General features: G+C 40.0%; 1 protein-coding gene across 1 annotated transcript in view; it reads right to left on the reverse strand.

Moving 5' to 3' along the window:
- kcnh8 (potassium voltage-gated channel, subfamily H (eag-related), member 8) overlaps positions 1-22,721 on the reverse strand; it is a 62,953-nt gene that overhangs the window by 11,811 nt on the left and 28,421 nt on the right. The window contains exons 4-10 of the mRNA XM_042434930.1: positions 21,213-21,340; positions 20,192-20,429; positions 19,838-19,995; positions 10,410-10,614; positions 7,318-7,527; positions 5,598-5,797; positions 3,862-4,111 (exon numbers count right to left, since the gene is read on the reverse strand). Of these exons, the coding sequence (XP_042290864.1) occupies positions 3,862-4,111; positions 5,598-5,797; positions 7,318-7,527; positions 10,410-10,614; positions 19,838-19,995; positions 20,192-20,429; positions 21,213-21,340 (1,389 nt within the window). The remainder of the gene's footprint in view (positions 1-3,861; positions 4,112-5,597; positions 5,798-7,317; positions 7,528-10,409; positions 10,615-19,837; positions 19,996-20,191; positions 20,430-21,212; positions 21,341-22,721) is intronic.

Genomic DNA, 22,721 nt, shown 5'->3' on the forward strand with positions numbered 1-22,721 from the left:
TGAGCGAACACATCATCACTGTTTACAGTCTGATTATTATTTATCAAAACATAATCACTCTCACAGTTTTTGGTACTACTTGAATGAAACGGCGGTGACAGATATTTCCTGCTCTCGTGACACATACAGGACTGAGCTAAGTACCCCGTTAGTGTTAATGCCCCTTAAGCAGTGATAAAATATTCATTATGGTCATTGTGAACTGTGAACGCTGCTCAATTACACCGAGGCTGATGAAGCAGCAGTCGTGACTGTTCTCGTTCTCCTCTTCTCCGATTCTTTCCTGCTGTCTCTCAGTCAACTCTCCTTACCTCTTTCATTATTTCTCTCCCACCCTCTCTGTCGCTCAGTTTCGAAGATTTCTCACTCCTCTCTTTCCATTTCCTCTATATCAAAACCCTTTGTCCTTGTCTTCTGTGCTCGCATACACACTCTCTTTTCATATTTTCCTCTCTCCTCCTTGTCCTCTCTGTTTTCTTTCCTTTTCTTCTTTTCTCCCTTTCGTTCTCTCTTTTCCCCATTTTCTTTCCTTCTTTCACTTCTCCCTATTTAGCATTTTATTTCCTCTTCCTTTCTTTCTCCCTGTTTTCCTTTCTTTTTCCCAATTTTCTGTCTTTCTGTCTTCCTTCCCTTCTTTTTTGTTTTTCATCCTCTCTTCTTTCCTGCCTGTTTCCTTTCTTGCCTCCTTCCTTCCTTTACCTTTCTTACTTTCTTCTCTTTCTTTTGTTGGCTTTCATTCATCTTTCTTTCTCAATGCTTTCCTTCCTTTCTCCCGTCCTTCTTTTTCTTCTTGTTCTTCTTTCCTTCTTTTTACCTTTCCTTGCAGCTTCCTTTCCTTTGTTCCCTATTTCTTTTTTCTCTGTCTTTCTTTTCACCATGCCTCGTTGTTTCCTTTCCTTCCTTCCTCCTTTCCCTATTTTGCATTTTCAGTCCCCTCTTGCTTTCTTCTTCCCTGTTTTCCTTCCTTCCCTTTTTTCCCAATTTCTTCCCTTCTGTCCCCTTCCTTTCTTTTGTGTTTTCCTTCTTCTCCTCTTCCTCTCTTTTCCCCCTTTCTTCTCTTTCTTCTTTCCTTCACTCCTCCCTGTTTAGTTTCCCTCCCTTTCTTGTCCTTCCTCCCATACTTTTTTGTTCCTCCCTATTTTCCTTCTTTCCCTCCTTCCTCCTTCCTTATCCCTCCCTCTAACCCATCCCTCAGCCTTGCTTCCTCTCTCCACATTTACAATTATTTGTTGCTCCCTTACTTTCTCTAAAAGACTCTTGCCTTTACACTCCTTCCCTTAGTGCATCACCCAACCACACACACATTCTTGTCTTTTATTTGTTTCAGATTTACCGCTACACACATTCTCTTCTCATTTCTCTATCAACCCCACTTTCCCACTTTCTCCGCCTCATCCTTTGTCTCTCTGCTCCATGTCTCCTGCTGTGGCCTCACTTTCTATTATGTTACCGAGCTGTGTCTGCGGACTTGTGGTGTGACAAGGAAGAGGGGGGAGACACACACACAAACACCCACACATACACACACACACATAGAAAGAAAAACAGAGACAGAGAAGCTTTTTTCTCCTTCAGTCAGACACTCAATGTCAGCCTGACCTTCTGCACAGTCAGCAGGCAAGCACAGAGACAATGCTCTCCGCCTGTCAAGCCTACACACACATACATCCACCCACACACCCACACACACTCACCAGTAAACAAATCCGCCTACTCCATACACACACACACACGCCCAAACACACACACAAACTTTCTTCACTTGCATACAGGTGTTGAGACAAAAAAACACACTTGTACAGCACACACACACACACACACATATATATACAAGTGGGATAACAGAGATGGAGAAAAAGATTGTACAGCACCAATAGAGTGTCTAATTCAAGTGATCGTGATGGATGGAGATTCAGACTCAGATCTTTCTTTCTCTTACTGACTCACACACATACACACATTCCTGGCACGCTTACACATTTGCAGCAGATTGGTCTATACGTCTGTCATCAAGGTCAGATAGTAAAAGCCATGAAGGTCACTCAGGACAAGAGGTTGTGTTATTCAGCAGCTTAACTGGGGCTTGTTTGCATCTTGATTCACATTTGTTCTGAACATTGAGACGTGCATGGTTTTCGTAGAGCTTTTCTCTGCAGTTCTGAGAGGAAAAATCTCTACTACTAAAGAAAGCGCATAAGTGTAATTGCCAATATGGTGAACTATTCTTTTAATGACAATCTTTTGAAGTTTTTTAGAGTAAACTATAAATTGTTTGGATCCAGCTCTGCATCAAAATACTTATAGGGAAGATTTTGGAGTACATACACTCAATGGCCACTTCATTAGGTACTCCTGTGTAATCTAATGCAATCCAGTACAGCAGCTCTGCCATACATTCTTTTTGTTTGAACTGAAAATGTACAAGCTTAGTAAAAGTAGAGTTTATGGCAGAGCTGTTCTATTGGATTGCATCAGATTGCACAGGTGTTCCTGATAAAGAGGCTAGTAAGTATATATCATAATCTATTTTAGTAAAATAAGTTCATGCAACAAAAAAAACCCATCACTGACGCACTTTACTTTTGCACTAACTCGGGATTCTAGGAAGACACCAGTCATACAGGATGAATACCATCCTGAAAAATACCCCGCTACACCGAGCATCTGCTGGACTAGTTTTTCCATCTTGGTCAGTTTGCTCTCCTGAGAATGTCTGTGGGGGCAAGTATTTTCATCTTCCTTTTAACGAGCAGTCTTTTTATAATGCATCTTTTTAAGTCATTTCAGCTACTTTTCCTTTCATTAGAAGTTCCCATAATGACTCCTTCTGCAGTTAAAGCACAACCCTTCTCATAAAATAATGATTATTATTATAATTTTATGAATAAAGACCCCCAAGTACCTTTTCTCAGTTTAAACTGAATTGCAGCTTTAGCAAATGTTTTGGAATCTCATTCCTTCTTTAATGAGTAGCCAAACTCCATTTTAGCATCTCTATATTTTCTTTTTTATAGAATTGCTGATTTCAGGTTTTTTTTTTTCTGTTTCTGTTGTCGAATGTACTGAGGGAATCAAGGTAAAGCCAGTAGCTGTAATTAGCTGCAGCCTTAGCAAATCAAAAATTAATTTAAAAGCACAGGTGAAAATGCACACAAAACTACTACATACCTAAAAAGGACTGGGCTGGACAGAACTAAACTGGACTAGACTGAACTAGATGGATCTGAAATTACCTGACTCCAGTGAATTGGCCTGATGAAATGGGCCGGACTGAACTGGACAACACAGATTAGAGTTGACAGGCCTGAATTACAATGCTTTAAAACAGACTTGACCTCACTCAGCTGGAGGATTGCAGTGGCTTAACCTGTAGGGAATTGGATGATCATGGGCTGCTCTGAACAGATTACCTATGTATAAAATAATACAAGCTGCACTGGGTGAATGCTTGTATCTGTTTCAACATCTGCCTCTCAGCACTGCTCACCTTCAAGAAAACATGTTAAAATAAAGCTTTGGAAAGCAAGAATCCAGCTCCTTCATTTTTCATGTGAGACTAAGTCTTTCTTTGGCTCTTATCTGCTAGAACATATTGAAAAAATGGCATTTGATTTTATGGTAGCTTAATAACAATAGACTGTGAGAATGAGCTGTAGCCTTTACGATACTGTAATGTTCCTGTTTCTAAACAATGGGCTCATTTACAGGACCCAGCTTTATCACAATGAGCCGCTCAGAGCTTTATTATGAAGGTTGCTGCGGGGAGTTTCTTTGTAAAGCTATAATGATGGCAAAGAGGGATTCTTGTTCCTCATCCCACACACGCCACACTCCATCCTCCCCTCCAACCCTTTATCATACCCAGGATAGCCAGCACCATGCCATCTTTCAGCACCTCCATGGACCCCGAGCAGACGAAGAAGATGGCCTGGAGTGCGTCGCCCTGTCGGAGGAGGTACTCTCCAGGAGCACAGAAGGAAGTCTTGATGTGTAGCGACAGGGAGCGCAGGCAGCCACGGCTGGCAGAGGCGAACAGCGACAGCTCCAGGATCTCCTTGTTAAGGTGCATGGTGATGTCGGATCGCAGCTCATCCGGGAAGTCCTTCAGCAGCTGTGAAGATGACAGGAGGGAGAAAGGCAGAGAGAGAGAGAAAGAGGGAGCTTTGAAACTACCACCATGCTGCAACTCAGTGATTAAATTCACGGCCTTGGTCACCTCTGATTTGATTCTTAACCTACTGCACTACAGGAAATATTCCTTTAAAGCCAGCTTAAGTTTATTTTTATCACCCAAAAGCACTAGTTTGTCACAGAAAGTTTTTCAGTCTGCACAACATACACCCTCTATCCTTGGACCCTCAATTCTGATAAGAAAAAACTTGAAAAAGAAAATGAGAAACCTCTCATCCCTCTTTAGGATACACATTTTATGATTTTATGTCCAGTCAGCCAATAGAAAAAAATATAATCTTTTATTTTCTATGCACTATTATGAATATACAGTACATTTAAGGACTATTTTAGGTCAAATGCTAGAACACTGATATCAACTCAATGATGGACCCTCAATGTAAAAAAAAAAAAACCCTTAAAAATCACTAAAGACTAATATGCTACCGTGTAAATCAACACAATACACACATGCTACGCTACACACATTAACACTCAAATACAAAATGGAATACCCCTTTCACAGTTTAAAAAAAAGTCAAAACATTGCATATCATCTGTCTGTCTCCTTGTCAGGACAAAGATCTGGAGCTCACCGTGACATACAATTGATCAATGAGTCATCAGAGGCCAGGCTGACTTTAATCAACAGGCCCATCTATAATTCATCTGTCTGGGATTCATCATCATCACTCCATCTAAGCGCTGCTCTGGGCTCTGACAGCTGTCTCGCAGGCATTCACAGCCTAGAGGGACACGTTCCTATTAGACTACTGAATGGTTGAGTCCGTTTTCCTGAGCTTGTCAGGAAAGGTGTCATTCACTCTCTCCTTCTCTGTTTGTGTTTTCTCTAAGCTGTCCTCATACCACTTCTGCAAACCTTGCCTCTGTCTCCACCTGTCTCCATTTTTCAGTTGATGCTAATATGTATTGTTCACATTTTTCCATTGCTGGCATGTAGTACTCACCACACCTCAAATTTCTGTGTATTTTGTATAAAATTAGCCTGATTTCAACTGGTTAAAAAGGATCTACCAGGGTATAAACCCCTGAATCTCCAGGTCACAAAATATCCCGTCATCCAAATGTCACTATGTATGAGAGAAAAGTGATTTCTCTTTACAGGCTCTTGTCCATGCTGTGTCAGTCAGTGCTGCGAGAATGAGCATGCTGTTACATTGTAGGAGATCATGTAATATTGATCGCATTATCATTCTTACTGTCTTAGTTTAAATGGGGCTGATATGTGAGGAGTGGGGAGTATGTGATCTTTCAAATGCATTATTGATCCTTGGTGTCAGAAATATAACTGAAAAAAAGAGGAGAATGAGGGTGTGAGTCAGCTTGAGTGTATGTATGTGCGTGTGTTATGAGTTGGTTGACACAAAAACACTTGAAACTGAATCAGACTGGACCTCTTTTTGTACCTCATTACAGTCGATGCCGTTGTTGACTGACCAGGTTGTCTGAAAGTACTCCAACATTCGCTGCTTGAGGCTCTGCGGCAGGTGATGGACACGGATGAAGTCCTTGAGGTCTTTGGTTCTGGTGTGGTATTGGGACCAGCGTGAGTACATCCTCTGGATAATGGCTGTCACATTACCAAAGACCAATGCATGCATCAGTGCTGTGGGTAAGAAGACAGAGGAAAGGAGGTGAAGGAAAGTTAGACAGGGAAGCGTTAATGGAGCACAAGCATGAATGAAATAAAGTGAAATAGATCAGACAACGGATTTCGAAGACAGGAGACAAAAATAGCTTTGGATGCTATTTTTATGGTGGAAGCTTGGCGCTTGTGAAGTGCATTGCTCATTCTTAACTTGACAGTGCCAAAATGCAGGAAGAGACCCAGCAGGGGTTGTTTCAGTACCAGTGCAGCATTACTGGAATGAGTGGGATTTGCACTCAGACCGCCTGCCGGCTCAAACCAGGTCAATGGTGCATTGAGGAGCAGTCATGTTCCGTCTGTTCATGTCTCCACACCCAAACAGACCTCTACAAAGTCAGACTACTTGCCAGTAGTTCTGTTTAAACAATTAAAATGTATTTTCTATAAACCTCAAAACAAATATTTCTGTCATGTTATTGGAAGCTGTCAGTTTGCGTGTGAACAAATAAACATACAAACCAGTCAACCAGCTAAACATTATATTTACATTCATGTCTGCGGCTCTGCACCTCCCAGACAGGGAGATCAGTGTCAGCACTGAGCGGAGTTGATTTGATTGGAGTGACAGATACCTGCCCTTTTAAACGCCACAGATAATGTATTCTCCTAATCTTATTCTGTCTTCAACTGTGCCGCAGGTGTGTCACTCACCTCTGGGCATGAAACCACTGAACATATATATGTTGAGTGTGAGTCTTGTGCCACCAACACTTTTTTGACATGTGCAGTTGTTTAAAAAAAGGACTTTTGTATTGTGCTAAAGTAACAGTTTATCCTGATAATGTTTCTTTTGGCATACAGTATGTCATATGTATCAATATCATGTCATGTGTGTGGTCCAGGTATTCCTCATGTTGTGGGGACTCGCCTCCCTTATGGGGACAAAAAGCAAGTCCCCTTGACGTAAACCATTAATTTTAGGGTGAAGTCTTGGCTTAAAGTTAAGGTAAATTTTGTGTTATGTAAAGGTTAGGGTAATGGTTAGGGTTAGGCATGTGGTGATTGTGGTTAAGGTTAGGATAAGTCTCCAGGAAATGAATGTAAGTCAATGTAATGTCCTCTGAAGTGATGGAAACATGAGTGTGTGTGTATGTGTGACTGCTACTGCCCCCAGGCAGCCAGGAACATTAATATTTGACCGAACCAGAGAGGGAAAACCCCGCCACAGTGACCTCTCTTTACCCCCCAAAAAACCAGACCTAGTTTAACAAGCCAGTTTAAACTGGATCAGACCAACCTGATAAGACATATTTGATAAAAGCACAGGCTACAGGATTATAATAAAACTATGGTACATGTGTGTATATGTGCGGGTTCACCACTTCTGCCCATGCCTGTCCAAATGTGTGTGATACAGTTGCTCTTGCACTGCAAAAATCTGTTCTTCAAACCCAGATATGATATAAATATAATTCTACTTCATCATTCTACATTCATTTATTTATGTGTGATCAGTGACGTGTGTGTATTCTGTTTACCTCCTATAAGCATGACACAAATAGAGAAGATCTTCTCGGCGTCAGTGTTGGCAGACACGTTGCCGAAGCCAACGCTGGTCAGACTGCTGAGGGTGAAGTAGAGTGAGGCGATGTAGACACTCCTGATGGATGGACCGTTGCTGGTCCCGTTCATGCCTCCTATGGCGTAGTACGGTGACTCGAGACGCTTCCCCAGCTCATGGAGCCATCCTGTTTATAAGATGGTGTAAGTGGGGGAATTGATGGGCAGAAAGAGAAATAGAAGATTAAATACTTTTCCAAGTTAATAACATTGTGCCATTTTGTCACAACAGCATGTTTCAAATAACCATATCTATTTTAAGTAGTACCTATTAGCCAAAGGTTATTATAAATCTATGAATATTTCCACATATCCACTAATTTCCCACAATCTTCTTCTTGTCTTCTGTATGTTATCACTGGAAATGCATTGTTTCAATACACAGAATCTGTAGTGTTTTTAGATACAAAGCGCTGCAGTGTCCATTCAAAGCTCAGTGCAGTAAAGCATGTAGGTTCTGGAAACTGTGGTAGGCAGTCGTCTTTTCCATGTTACATTGAGAACAATGGATTCAACAGTAGAAGCAGATCAGATTATGGAAACCAGAACTGATCCCTGGTCAGTACAGTGTGGAGACAAGCGGCTGATCCCAGGAGAGTCTCTGGCAGACACTGATGAATGGTAATTGGATGGAAGCCTCTCATAGCTGCCTGACTTCGATGCACGTTAGGCATCAGAAACGCATAATTAGGATACAACACATTAATCCTGCCTCATGCACTGACCTGTTATTTTATGACACTGAAATGCAGTAATTGGTGAAGAGAAATCTGCATCGTTCTCATGACCCAGTCAATGCTGACCCGGAACCAGTTATGAAGATGCCAGAGAGAGGTAATTGCGAGAAGTGCAGCTCATCGATACTGACCAGAGATCTGCCCAGGGGGCCTCATTATAGGAGGGACCTGGAGGCTGAGAGGAAAGCCTCGGGGCTTCGCCATTAATTACCAGAGGAATCACACTATTCTCTCGGTCAATTTTACAACACACACACACACACAGACTGGTCCGGTTGTTGCTCTCACATTTTCCATTCCATACATATTTTACAACTGACTTAACAATCAATAAAATCAATGAAGAAATCATCAGCTTAATTTAGCTGCTAACATATACCATTTTCTGAAACATTAACAGACCCAGACGAACATGCAGTACTGTTACTGGCCTGCAAAACATCTACTCTACATGACAACACATTTCAAATCCAAATCCATATGTTGTCTTTTCAAATACTAAATGAGGACTGTGATGTTAGTACTTAAGAACCAAACCATACATCAATACTTGTGTCAAGTGCTGGTTAATCCTCATTATACATAAACATGTGCCTTAAATGCTTGAAAGCCTACAGGGTTGAGGTCCATGCTGAGAAACACATTAACAGGAGGTGAATATCAGATCTTACGTGCATCAATAGCTTTTCAAAATCACGTGATTTTGAAATAATGAGAAATGAAATCGCAGTGCACCAGAATATTGAGATGTTTACCAAGCTCTACACATGATAGTTAACACAAAGCAGAAATTAAATCTGAACACAGAAGCCAAGAGTGGAAAAAAAGAGGAAAACAGGAGTCTCCTCCATGAGATATATGTGGGATTTATGTGTTCAAAAAAGTGAAAAATCACTTCTTTTATTAATGCCAGGTGATCAATAAAAAACCTGACAATTTAGCTTTATTGTCTTTATTCTAAACCACAAGTCATGAGCCATTTATTAGACAGAGGTTTGGACAGGGTGCATAAAAGCGCAGTGTTTCCTTTCTATTGATTTAGTGAAGAGCTTGACGAAGCTGGATAATGGCTCCCTCAATGAGAAAAATGTAGATAAAATAAAAACCCTTAAACTGGCCTCAATGCTCAACCCATACAGAAAACAAAACACATAAAGAATGACATGTACATTAACAGAAACAGCACAATTGTCTGTATGTCATGCCATAAATATCCAATTAAGATCTATTCTGAAACTGCCACACATTAAGTGTACTGCTGCTGGGCTAAGGTCAAATACCTCCCAAACATTCGCTACAGCAGCTGGTCACAATCACAGTATCCTTGGTTTACATCTATGTTGCACCAAACTATTTACATCCAATGCTAATGTTCAGTGCCAGTGCAGGAAGTAGTGTGCTTTATGTAGCGAGGTGGAACAAAAGGTGTGGAGATCTGTGTTTGCCTCCCGTCACGGTTCTGCAATTTATGTTCACTTTTTCATTAACCATAGCCACTGTCTTTACCTAACCTTAACCATACTGTACCCTGACATTGAGCGTAATGTGGCATATTGCAGAATCGTCCAATATTGACATTCTTGTCTGGTTATATAGGGTTGCAGCCAGCCAGCTATAGTTGTTAGGTAGTCATAAAGATTCAATGTATTTATTTTAGGAGTGAGACTTAGATGTCCTGCTCTCTCATTGGACATATCTTGTAAAGCCGTTGCAAGGAGTTCTGATTCTTCCAGTCCATTATTCTATGAAAAGTTTTTCTGAAAACATTAGTATGGATGAACTTTCAATCGCAGCTTTTAAGCTAATGTGGACAAGAGGTCCTTGAAGTGCTTAGTGAATAAAAATTTGCTGCAGAACAGCTACTTATTCAACTAAATTCCTATTCAAACTGGATTAGTTTTAAAAAGGGAGGCCTTTTAGTTGCATTCATTGAAATGTCATAAATCAGTTATGACAGTAAACATTTACCAAGTGTCTCATGACAGTCAGAGGTAATCACATAGTTTTTAATAAATCTTAATCTCCACAATGTCCTAATGTGTTGTGGTGTAATAATGTTTTGTGGTGAATAAGCAGAATCTGCATCATGCTAATCAATGGCGAATATCAGACAGTACATCAAGGCAATTATTAATACATCTGGGGAAATCACATACCAGTATAACAGTGAGCTGGAAGGAATGATATTATTAATGTCATGACTGTTTTCCATTTTTGAGATTTGAGGGTGCTGTCGTGCATCACAACAAACCAAGCTACTTCCCACGACTCACCAATATCCCAGTTGTAGGCGTTGGCCTCTATCTCCATCTTGCCGATGATGTACCAGATGCAGGCCATCCAGTGGGCCAGCAGGGCGAACATGGACATGAGCAGGGTCAGGACCACTGTGCTGTGCTGCGAGTAGCGGTCCATTTTCTGGAGCAGCCGCAGCAAACGGAGCAGGCGCACCGTTTTTAACAGGTGGACCACAGACACCTGGGAATAAAGACCAATGACACAAGATCAACTTATTTTTAGGACACAGATTGATAAATTTATCAATTTTGTGCAGTTTTTGTCACTGATGGCGTCTACTGGAGATGGCAGATGTCAACATTATTGTGTGTTTTAAGCCTAAATAGGAATTGCTATCATGTACTACTCCTACAGTCATCACTATATATCATCAACAATACATTGTTACCACCACCCTCTCTGCAAACCGTAACTCCTGAAGGCAACATGTTTCAGTCCTTGCCAAGCAGTGATCAAAAACCACTACTACATAACCTCCTTTTCATTTCTTGAGATTTGTGCTGAGGGCAAAGTCAGACTGTCAGACACAGAAATAGAGAAAAATGAAACAGAAACACACACTATAAAAGTGAGGAGCAGACTGCAATTGTCTCCCTTTTACAGACGGTTAATCTCCCGGGAAGAGTGATAAACCAGCTTAATACACACACACGCTAATATACAATTTCATACGCAGCACTGCCTGAAGTAACAAAAAGCTCTTTCTCATGCTACGTGTCCTCTCCGGCGTTAGAGGCTGCTAAAGTGCTCTCATATTCTACAATTAGAGCTTGGCACATGCTTGTAAACGCATCAACAATATGATCCATAAGACGGTTTCCTGATGAAGGATCCTTGAATATAAAATTACCAATTAGAGCAATCAGGCATTTCTTCACAGGTGTGTTTGTTCTGTTGTTTTTTAACCTCCCTCCCTCATCCTCATCATCATCATCACACATACTCCAATTTTCTTCTTTTTCTGCCTCCCCTAACCCTGTTTGTCCTTTGTTCTTTCACTCTTTCAATCCTTCACAAATTAAACTACTTTTGCCACGAGTCCTTCTGCTTCCTTCTGACTTGCATGGTGTTGACTTCCCTTTTACACCTTTCCTTCATTCATGTGATTCGAATGTCATCTATTGTTCACCTGCTCCTAAGGAAATCTCCAGCAGCAGTCTATCATTTGGGGCTTGCCATCATGTACTGTATCCCCAGTGGAGATATACATGCACACACACACACACATACACATACATACACACACACACATCAGCTATTATTTTAGAGGGATGTAGGACAAGGGAGATATTTGTAACCTTTTTATTGAGGATGTTTGTTGCATGTGTATTTGTGTCATTTGTGTGTGTGTTTGTGTGTGTGTGTGTTCGTGTGTGTGTGTGTGTGTGTGTGAGTGTGTGTGTGTATGTGCATGTGTGTGTTTGAGTTTGTGTGTGTGTGTGTGGGGGGGGGGGGGGGGGGGGGGACTGGGTGGAGAATGAGAAAGTGGGACAGAAACGCTATAGCAAACATATACTGTATATAATGTAACAAATTAAATAATTAAAGTGATGGGATGTGGGACATAGGCAACAGAGAGATGATGAAGAAAGAAGTGAGAGCAAATGTGTGTGTTTGTGTGCGTGTGTGTGTGTGTGTGTGTGTGAGAGAGAGAGAGAGAGAGAGAGAGAGAAATGCACAATCAGAGTATTTGAACTAGAGGGACAGATGTGTGGACAGTTCCTCCTGCATGTGTCATCACTTTGTTTTATGGTGGTTTTTCCACACTCTTGCTGTGAGAAATAGAGAACTGGTGCTGCACGAAGGGTAATGAAGCCTCCTACCGAGCCCTGGGGAGTAGCTCCATCTCCTCTCCTCTCCACCATCTATCACCACCCTGCATCCCACCTATTGAGAGAGCAGGCTGTGCCACATCCCATTCTCCTCCAGCAGCATGAGCAGTAAGCAATATAATGTACGCAACGCACCTCCTGCTACTTTCTCCTTCAACTTTTCACTCTATATTCCATCTTGCCCGTGCCATTCACGTTTCCATTTTCTCTGCTCATCAGGTGTGAAATTTACATTTAGCTACGTGATTGCTTACCTTCCCTCAGCAGCATCTGTGTACATGAGACTATAACTTTACAAAGATGCTCATCATTTTCACCCTGCAGTCATGCCTTTATCCCTACAAGTCAATCACAACAGCGTGACTGGTCATGTTTATTTTTTATTTATCCTATTGATGCAGCAGCATGAGGCCAATAGGCATGAATAACTAAGCTGGTCTCCACAAAGATACCAGCTAGGCCTCCAGGGCCAAGAGACGTATTCACAGGAGCTTTAATAATAACAGTAGCAGTAAAGTATTAATAACAAATTGCTGCCTTCGGCCCTGGTGTTCTGGCACTATCACTGGAGGAAGTCGGTGCTTGCATCATCATCTTATTGCTGACCCATTTGTCTAGATGATGTTTGACTACAAAATATGATGGATGGAATGGACAGATCAGGAATGAAGGACACATTACAGTGTTTTGCACATTTTTCAAAGTTTTAGAAAATTATTAGAAAATGTATAACATTATAAAAGAGCAGTGAAAAGAAGAATTTCACTTATACAGAAAACAAAAAGAACTCAAAAATTCAGATCTCTTAAAATACATTTTACAAAACACGGTGATTCAAATTACTCCAAACTTATGTCTGTTTGTGAAGTTTGTGAATGTGTAGCTGTTCACACAACAAACGGTAGAAAGAGAAACAGACAGTGGAGAATTGCAGGGGATGATCACAGGAAATAGGAGTATATCAAGAAAGTAAATAACATAAAATAACTTAAAAAAGAAAAGAAAATCAAAGTGAAATGGGAACATTTGTCAGACTGTAAAACATTCCAAAAAAGTTGAAATGACAGAGATTTATGACAAAAGCAAAAGAAAGCGAGCACCAGGGAGGGACCCCTTGGCTCATTTCAGTGAAAGATGGCTTCTGTCCTCAAAGGGGACATCAGTCTGAATGCTCCATCCTTAGAGGGGACATCACGCAGAACGCTGAGCAATTACTGGCCATTCCTGGTCTCCAGCGGGGGAACTTGCAGCCCAAGTAGCCCTATACCCAAATCCTACCCTACTGGGAGCATGTGGTATTTCCATTAATAGAGTCTGGAACAAAACAAGCACCTTTGCCTGGAGCGGCCAGTCAGCGTGCCCACCCCTTCGCCACCCCTCCCCTCCACACTGTAAAAGATGTCTACTCTGTTTTTTGCTCAGACTTCCTTTCACAGCACTTTTTTTAACTCCTGCTCTTTTTCTTTGGTCGCAGTCTTACTGCTTGTCTTTCTCTGTTTCTTTTATTAAAGGTCTTTCTGTCTTCAAAGCTCGCTTTACATCAGTTCCTCATTTCTATTGTATTGATTACTAGTTGAATTTCTGTTGTTCTACCTACAATATATTCCCATACATTTTGTACAAAAAAATACACTTTTAGTATTGATACCATAGACTGTATATAAAGATTGATACGCCAAATATTTTACTAGAAATAAGAACAAATTCAATCCAACATAGTTTCATATATCAAGGAATGCATAAAAATATAATTCACTCCTTTGATAAATTATTCAAGAAAATTGTGTGAAAAGTTTAATATTCTTTGCCTTTTCATCTTTGTCATAGTGATGGTATGATCATTATAGTAGTGCTTATTTTTTCAGAGCTTGTCTGTGTCTTTTATTTCATGTTCTATCACATGCTGTATGTAATGCTTTATTTGTATGCATCATGTGGATATCATGTTATTCTAATTAGTTATGTTAATGTTGATGTGAATGTATCCATTGTGTGCTTTATTGTTATTATGTCGTAGTGAGTTGTGTGTGATTGGTGTTGGTTTGAATTATCACAATACTGTATGTACTGTATGTAAAACAGCAGCTAATGGGGATACAAATCAACATACAACAACATACAAACCAACTTTAATAGCTAGGAGCCAATCTGTTTTTCTGCATGTTTGGTCACACATGCATTTATATGAGATTAATGTTGTATATTGGACTTTTTGATTCATGTTATACTGGTTGGGTGAGAGTAAACAGCAGCATTAAACACAGTCAAAGCATCTGTGTCAATAAATTAGAGGCCAGAAAAAAATGTCCATAAGCAACCAATCAAAACACACCTTTAGTGTAGTGCTTCTATTGGGTGATATTGCTCAGCCAGGGACAAGACAAGAAGGTCTACCTAATTGCTCCAAATCTTGGTGTCTTCCCCCTTTCAATTATTCTTAAAGGGGCCATGTATATGACTCAAGCAGAACAGAAAAGCGGTTTAATGATAGCCTACAGGTTTAATTGTTTTCTCAGCCCTTGTATAGTATGTGGAATTAATTCACAGAATCAAATATGGGATCAAATAAGGGTCATTAATATTTTGAGCTTGCAAAATGGTTTTTGAATGTATAATAAATTGTTGCAGCTGTAGAAATATTTTGTGCTGTGTGAAAAGGTTTTGTGCACACAGATATAATTTACACATGTGTAAAAATGTTTTGTTAGCTGTAGAAATATTTTGTGCATGTGTAATTAAAATTTGTGCAGGAATATTTTCAATGAGGTTCCACAAAGTCTGAGAGATGGACACACAAATTTCCTACCTTTGTGTGTGATGGTGAAGTTACATGAAAGACGGACACACAAATTTCCTACCTGATTGGTCAGACATACAGTCAATCTGTCCATTCAGAGGGCAGGTGGTTCCGTTGCTTTCATCCCGGTTCATCCCCCTGCGAGTCCTGAAAATTAAGATGAATGACAGTTCTCCCGCGACCCAGGTGGGTTTGATTGTACTTGAGGATGCTGTGGATAATAGGTATGTTATGGCTCTGTCCCAGTCTACCAGATCCCCTCAGGCTTCTCCCTGTTTAATACTGGACTGAGTGGGAAGAGGACAGATAAGAGAGGTTGAAGATTATATTCAAGGATCACTTGAGAGACTGTTGCTTTCTACATTGACTCTTGTTGGAACTAAGTGCTTAAGTGAACTGAAACACTAGTTATGTTATTCAGAGCTGCAGTTGTCTGTTAGTTCGATTTACATTGTTTGATGCAGCCTTGATATGCAGGCCACTCTGCCTGACAGACTGCTTTATTCATGTTCTTGTCAACAGCAATATATGCTGAAGTTTATTTTGCTGTGTGCATGTTGTGACTTGTGCACTTATTTCAGTTGTGTTCATGTGAGTTCTGCTGGGTTTGTGCGTGATTATATTGTGTTTTCTGGGAATTTTGTTTTTCTGCTCTGCGTTGTTTAGTTTTACTTTTGACCTGCCAGCTTTGTTTTTGTCTGCACAAGCCTTTAATAAAGGAGTTATTTTTTAACCTCGCTCAGCTTGCAGTGTCCTGCATTTGGGTACACCTGCTCCGCTCCACCTAATACGGTAAACATTTAATGTGTTGTGTATTTAGCTTGCAGTTAGTTCACTGTTATTGTAAGCCGACACAGTTGTCCAAATGCATATCTTCAAGTTCAGGAGGGCTGCTTTATGTACCCAGAATAGAACAGAAATGTAGCTTTAGGATGTTAGCAAATGTCTGCTAGCATTCCCAAAGTAGCAGCATCAATACTGGCAAGGAACGTTTTCAAGTTAAATGCAAACCAATTGCTCAACTGTATTACATACTGTTGCTCTGATTTAATATGTTTGATTTAATAATGTAAGCATTGCTAGGCTAACCTTGCTATTGTATCCCCAGATGGATCAGCAGTTGACATTATTGGATGATTCAGATTAAGACAACTTTATTTATCCCAGAAGGGCAATTAAGTTTCACAGCCTGCCCAGTTCACATATGACTATAATGACCGTAATCACATGACTATCCTGACTATCACATATGACTATAATGTGTTGCACTGCCACTGATGATGTTGAAGCTTTATTTCTAAAATCTTTTTAATAAGAGTTATATCTAGCCTTCCCTTGTGCCAATAAGTAAAGAATTCACTTTGTGTGTAATTGCTAAATACATCTGTGAGAAGCAGTGCTGTTATAGCAGACATATCTGCAGCTTCGTGTGACCTGATAGTAACACCCATTTGCTAGTAGACATGATTTGTCATTCTCATATTTCAGATACTGAAGGAGGCCAAAGACTACAGTTCCATCCCAAAAGAGGACCACGGTAATAAAATGGTAATAAAATGAGTCTTATCAGGGTCTAGGATGCCACAGCTTTGATCCAGAAGGCCAGATGATCCACATTAGCTTGGTTTACATGCTGCTGTACCAGCCTTGACCACTCAAGAGCCACTGTAGACACAAATCAGCAGGAGGCATGACATGCATAAAAATGTATCATTGACTCCACTGCTGTGCAAGAGCGGTTGTTACACTTAAGTCATATGTACAAAATATGAATATTGTTCATTGTTAATATTATTCCAGTTAATCTATTTGGCATGAGCGTTTATTGCTTCCAAACAGTAACTTTTCTTTTTTTTTTCTCTTGGCATGTAAAGATTCAATATATGGATTGTTACTAGTGGGTTGCTATTTTTGTGAGAAATTCTTTTGCTGTGTCTGTGTTACACTCTGTGTCTCTGCCAAAAGAATTTGAATTGCTAGCATTAAATGTCTCTCTAAATCCTAATAATAACATGGTGGTAATCGGGGCCTATCACCCCCTGTCTGCTAATCAAAGTGCACTAGATAAATTGGTAAATCTTATATCTGTGTATGAGGCTTCTGAAGTTTTGTTCATGGCTGACCTTAACCTTGACTGGTTATCTTCTATCTCTGAAGGGGTAAAAAATCTTGTTCAGCCAAAATCTTAGAAAAGCTCATCAATAATCAAATGTGTTGCTTTCTATCTGAGCCCTGCATTTTAAACCCCCATCAATCTGTTTCAGACCTGGACACAGCACTTTGACAGCAGCATGTAAGGTAGTAAATGATATAATTAGTTCTCTGGATAAAGAGTGTTGTATTTCCCTGTTAATTGATTTGTCTAAAGCAGTTGACACAGTGGATCATACTCTTCTTTTGGATAGACTTAGATCAATTGGTTTTGACACAAATATATGTAACTGGTTTCAAAGTTATCTTACTGGCAGAACTCAAGCAATAGTTGTAGACGGTCATCAATCTAGTTCCCTTGACAAAAGGGGTACCAAAGGGCTCAATACAGGATCCTATCCTGTTTACATTGTACTTAATGACTTGGACTCATTGGTTAGTAACAGCTCTAATAATTATTATCCTGACGACAGTAATTTACTTGTACCTCTATTGACAAAGCTTTGTCTAATTTAAAGTCTGATTTTTTGGCTATTCAAAAGGCCCTGGTTAAGCTTAAGCTTTTATTAAATCCAGATAAGACTAATTACATGCTCTTCACCAGATCCCGAATGAAAAATCCTCTAAATTTTAATATTAGTACAATATCTGGGGCTCAAATTAAAGGAGTCCCATTTTATAAGTACCTGGGTATCTGGTTAGATGAAAAATTAAAACTCATGTTGAGAAACAGATTAAAAAGCTTAAGTTTAATTTAGGTTTCTTTTTTTTTTTAGAAATAAGCAGTGCCTCTCGTTTAGCAGTAGGTTGCAGATTGTACAGGCAACATTTTTATCAGTGCTTGACTATGCAGATGTAATTTACATGTATGCTGCTGCCCATACCCTCAAACCTCTTGATGCTGTGTATCATGGTTCTCTTAGATTTATTACAGGTGACAGTTTTAGAACCCTTCATTTTATCCTCTATGAGAAGGTAGGATGGACATCACATACCACTCGAAGGGAACAACACTGTCTTTAGTTAATTTATAAAGTCATCCTAAATAAGCTTCCGTTTTATTTATTGTCACTTTTAAGACTTAGAAATATGGGATACCATACTCGCTCACACGAATACATTACCTTGGATATCCCATATATGAATACAGAACTGGGAAAAACTGCATTCACCTATTATGCTCCTCATAAGTGGAATAAACGTCAGGACTCCCTTAAATTAGACACATTTTTCTACCAAGAACAGTTTAAGATTCTGTTGAACGATGTTTTACATAATGAATGCTCCTGTTTTTCTTAATGTGACTGTTTTATCCATGTGTAATGTACTTATTTTTCAGTCTTTTTCTTTGTGTTTTTTTGTGTTTTGTGTTTGTCATTTGTCTTGTGTTTGTGTTGTATTTATGTTTTGTATATGGTTGTTGATTTTATACTTTTTACACTTATTGTTATTGTTATCGCTTTTTTTGGGTTGTGTATTTGCAGGGTACCATTGTGAATAAGAGCTTAGCATATGGTTTCCCTGGTTAAATAAAGGCTATCTATCTATGTCTTCATTCTTGATTTGCCTTCAGCTTGAACAGCTAACAACTAACTGCAAGCTAAATGCACAACACATTAAATGTTCACCTAATATCTAACAGTTAAAGCATCCTCAAGTACAATTAAACCCACCTGAGTTTAATGTACATTTTCAGGACCTGCAGAGGGATGAACCAGGATGAACACAACGGACCATCTGCCCTCTGATTGGATAGATTGACTGTATGTTTGACCAATTGGATTCAGACATAAAAACAGGGTCAAAATTCATGCTTGTAACTTGCAGCTTACAGCCTGTAACTTCAGTGTAATACACAGGTACGAAATTTGTGTGTCGATCTCTCATGTAACTTCCCTGTCACACACAAAGATAGGAAATTTGTGTGTCTGTCTCTCAGACTTTGTGAAACCTCACTGTTGAAAATATTCCTGTGCAAATTTTAATTACACATACACAAAATATTTCAACAAAGTAAAAATACTTCCAAAAAGTATTTTTACACATGTGTAAATTACATCTGTGTGCACAAAACTTTTTCATACATGCACAAAATATTTCTACAGCTGTAAAACGTTATTATGTTATTACAGTCACAAACCACTTCACAAGCTCAGAATATTGATGACCCTTATTTGATTCCATAATCAAAGAGGTGCTGGAGCAGCACTGGAAACAATCCATGCGATCTATTCTTCTGAAATGTCAAGTGTGCTGGAGGTGTTGCACTTTACAATGCACCACTGTGTTGACAGGATTAGAGACTGGTCTCTGCTTCTGGACAATTCATCAGTCATAAAACTTTGTTTTTTACAATGGTATTCAAATGGCTTGTTTGCACCTAAAGTTGCATTTTTCTTCCTTACTTTCTTTCATTCTTCCTTACTTGCTTGTTTGCTTACTACTTAATCACTAGAATTTTTTCAATATATTTCAGGGAATTCTATTGAATATAGGATATTGTTTGAACATTTTTGCCGTATTTTATATCTAAATTTGTTGGAAGTCAATAAACACTAGAAACATACAGTCCAGTAACACATCGATTATGCTCTATATTACCATAAAGCCAATAGCTACTCACCACGCTGACTTTGAAGGCATAGAGCAGATCAAAGGGCAATGCGGCCACCAGGTCGATGATGAACCATGTGGTCAGATAGTGGATGCAAATCTGCCGAGCATCAAAGATCACCTGACCCGACTTGCTGACGTAACTGGTGCGAAAATTAAAAACAATGTCTGAAAAAAAAGACAGAAGTTTGTTTATTGTAACTGCTGGTTAATGTAATGTCTCAAGTTGTCATATTTATACTTAACTTAAAATAACAGTACAGATATGTTGCCACTTTGACATTTAAGAATTTTTTTTCTGTTGAGTGAAAAAATCTTTAGTACATCTACTGTGATTCAACAATAAAAGATGAAAAAGTCCAACCTATGATGAACAGTATCTCCACTGCGATATCACTGACAGTTGTGCTGCGGGTCAGGTCGTCATCATCACCGATGAAACACACATTATAGGGCACAGTCACAGCAACGTAGAAAGTGGCAAGCAGAATCAGCCAATCCCAACCAGCCTTGAATGTGCTGTAATGAAGTAAGATGAATTTGGACTTCTTGGCATCTGCTACTTTGTACTCTGGCAAAGCAGGCGGATCCCCGAACACATTCTGGACAGGACAGAAAATATAACAGAAGTGTTACAGTAGCAACGATATGTTACAGCGTATCCACTTGTTTTGTTTTCAAATGTTCACATTTTTTTTCATCAATTTGAAACCATAGAAGCATTGAGTTGGACAACTTTTACTGAATGGGTTACTTTCACTTCTGCTGGTCACACACACATCAGCACATTTATGTTCAGGAGTATGTAAAGCTGCACTAAACCCTACTTTTATATTAACAAATGATGGCATGACTAAATAATGTGATAGAGGTCACTCATAGTGACAAACCCAATAGACAATATTACCCAGTCTGAAGTTCCCCTTAGCTGTTTTAGCATCTTTCCTCCCTTGTTTTGGTTTAACAGCCAGCTCAACTTAGCTGTGTTTTTAAAACATTGTTTCTGTCTTAGACATTTTGAATGTATTGTAATCTGTCTTTTTACTCTGTTCCCAAAGGTCGGTAGATGCGGTAGAGTAGTCAATAAATCCACTGGGATCTGTTGATGCTACCATACTACTTACTACTACTACATTTAAAGTAGCTGTGATAAAGAGCGTGAGCTAATAACACCTTGTTTATTGGAGAGTTTTGTTTAGTTAACAGCCCCTCTCCGCCTGGACACAATATTCCCCCTCAGCTTCCTGCACTCTGATTTTGTCCACTGAGCTCCAATAACAGCATTAATCTTCTCCCTTCCAGTGTAGCAGTCCACCCCCACCCACTTTTGAATGAACCGTCATCATGTTGCTTCCTGCCCTGCTGTTTGAAGTGTCTGATAATACCTTGTTGAGCTTAATCTTGCTCTTCTCTCTGCTGTGGAGGTGACCAGAGATGTGGTAGAGCACTGTGCTGCTCCGCAGACGCGCTGAGCTGAATGGAGAGCCTGTTTTCACCCTGCCGCGCCGCCGCTCTGTAAACAAACACACACACACACACACACACACAAACACACACACACACACACACACACACACATCATCATCATCATCATCATCATCATCATCATCATCATCATCATCACACAAATGTCAGTACACATCCTCTCCTACAATACTTTACCCCCCAAGGTTAACTCCTGATGACTGAATCAGTCATTATGCCTGATGAAATACATAATATTCTGTCCTGAATAGGAAAACATGAATATGCAACAGCAAGAATGTGTAATTTCTGAGCAATTGCACAATTTGTGAGTGAAATTTAAAAAACAACTTGTGTATTTACTGTCATTTTTCTTTTGTAAATGTCAAAGAACATTTGCTACCTGCTTTTGATTCACATTATTCAGCCATAAATATTGGCTGATGATGGCTTATTGTGTAAACACTATCTCCAGCATAACAGAGCAATTTTCAGCTTTGATAAGTCACTACTGGGGCAGAGAGGCAGTTAAATATGGTATGGTAGATTTGTTATGGTACATTGCTACTGGGATGGTGCTTGCAAACATGCTTGTGTGTATCCCTTCCAAGTGTATTGTATTAGTAGATAAAGTAGATGTGTGAGAGTGATGTGTTCAGAGCAAAGACTTGGGTAATAGAAGAAAGCACATTATAGCTACTGGTTTTTGAGCCCCATTCTCACTGCTGTGAACCCACAGGAAAGGGCTAAGGCCAGCTTGGCTCGAGGGCGGATAACGGCAATAACAAAGCTGGAGAATAGAAGTGATAACTGCTTTTGAGTGTCCTTTGGAAAGAGTGTGTGTGCTTTCTCTGGAGTGCGAGTGTGTGTATACAGACCCCAGACGAGGCGAACAGACAGGGCCCATCCATAACGCGGTGCAGCCTTGGGGGACGCGACACGGCAGGAGCACAGAGACAGAGACATGCTTATTTTTAGATCTAATGAATTTCCCTTCGCTTTTATAACCATTCTTGTGGGGGTAGAGGGGGAGAATAGGTGGGGAGGAACGCCAGGGATGGGTGTGCATGTGTATGACGGAGGAGGGCGAAAGCATGTAGGGCAGAGAGGGGAGGAGGGAATGGATAGATACTGTAAAAGCAGCTGCGATAGATGAGAAATAGAGGTGATGGAGAAAGAGGGAGGTGAGAAGAGGACAACAGAAAGCCAGCTCAAAGCAGACTGTGAGATTTTACTGAGGGTGAAAATTCATGTCTGAGAAGGAGAGAACAGTGACGGTGGGGAGAGGAGAGCAGGTTGTAGAGTGAGGGAACTGTTGACGCCAGAGACTGGGTTTCCCTCTTTTGCACACCAGTGCACTCTAGTCAGTGAGGAGGAAAGAGACCTAAATGGGTCACATCCAGAGTGTCCGTCCGTCCTTGAAAGGCCTC

Source organism: Thunnus maccoyii, chromosome 15, assembly GCF_910596095.1.
Source record: "Thunnus maccoyii chromosome 15, fThuMac1.1, whole genome shotgun sequence".
Taxonomy (NCBI): domain Eukaryota; kingdom Metazoa; phylum Chordata; class Actinopteri; order Scombriformes; family Scombridae; genus Thunnus; species Thunnus maccoyii.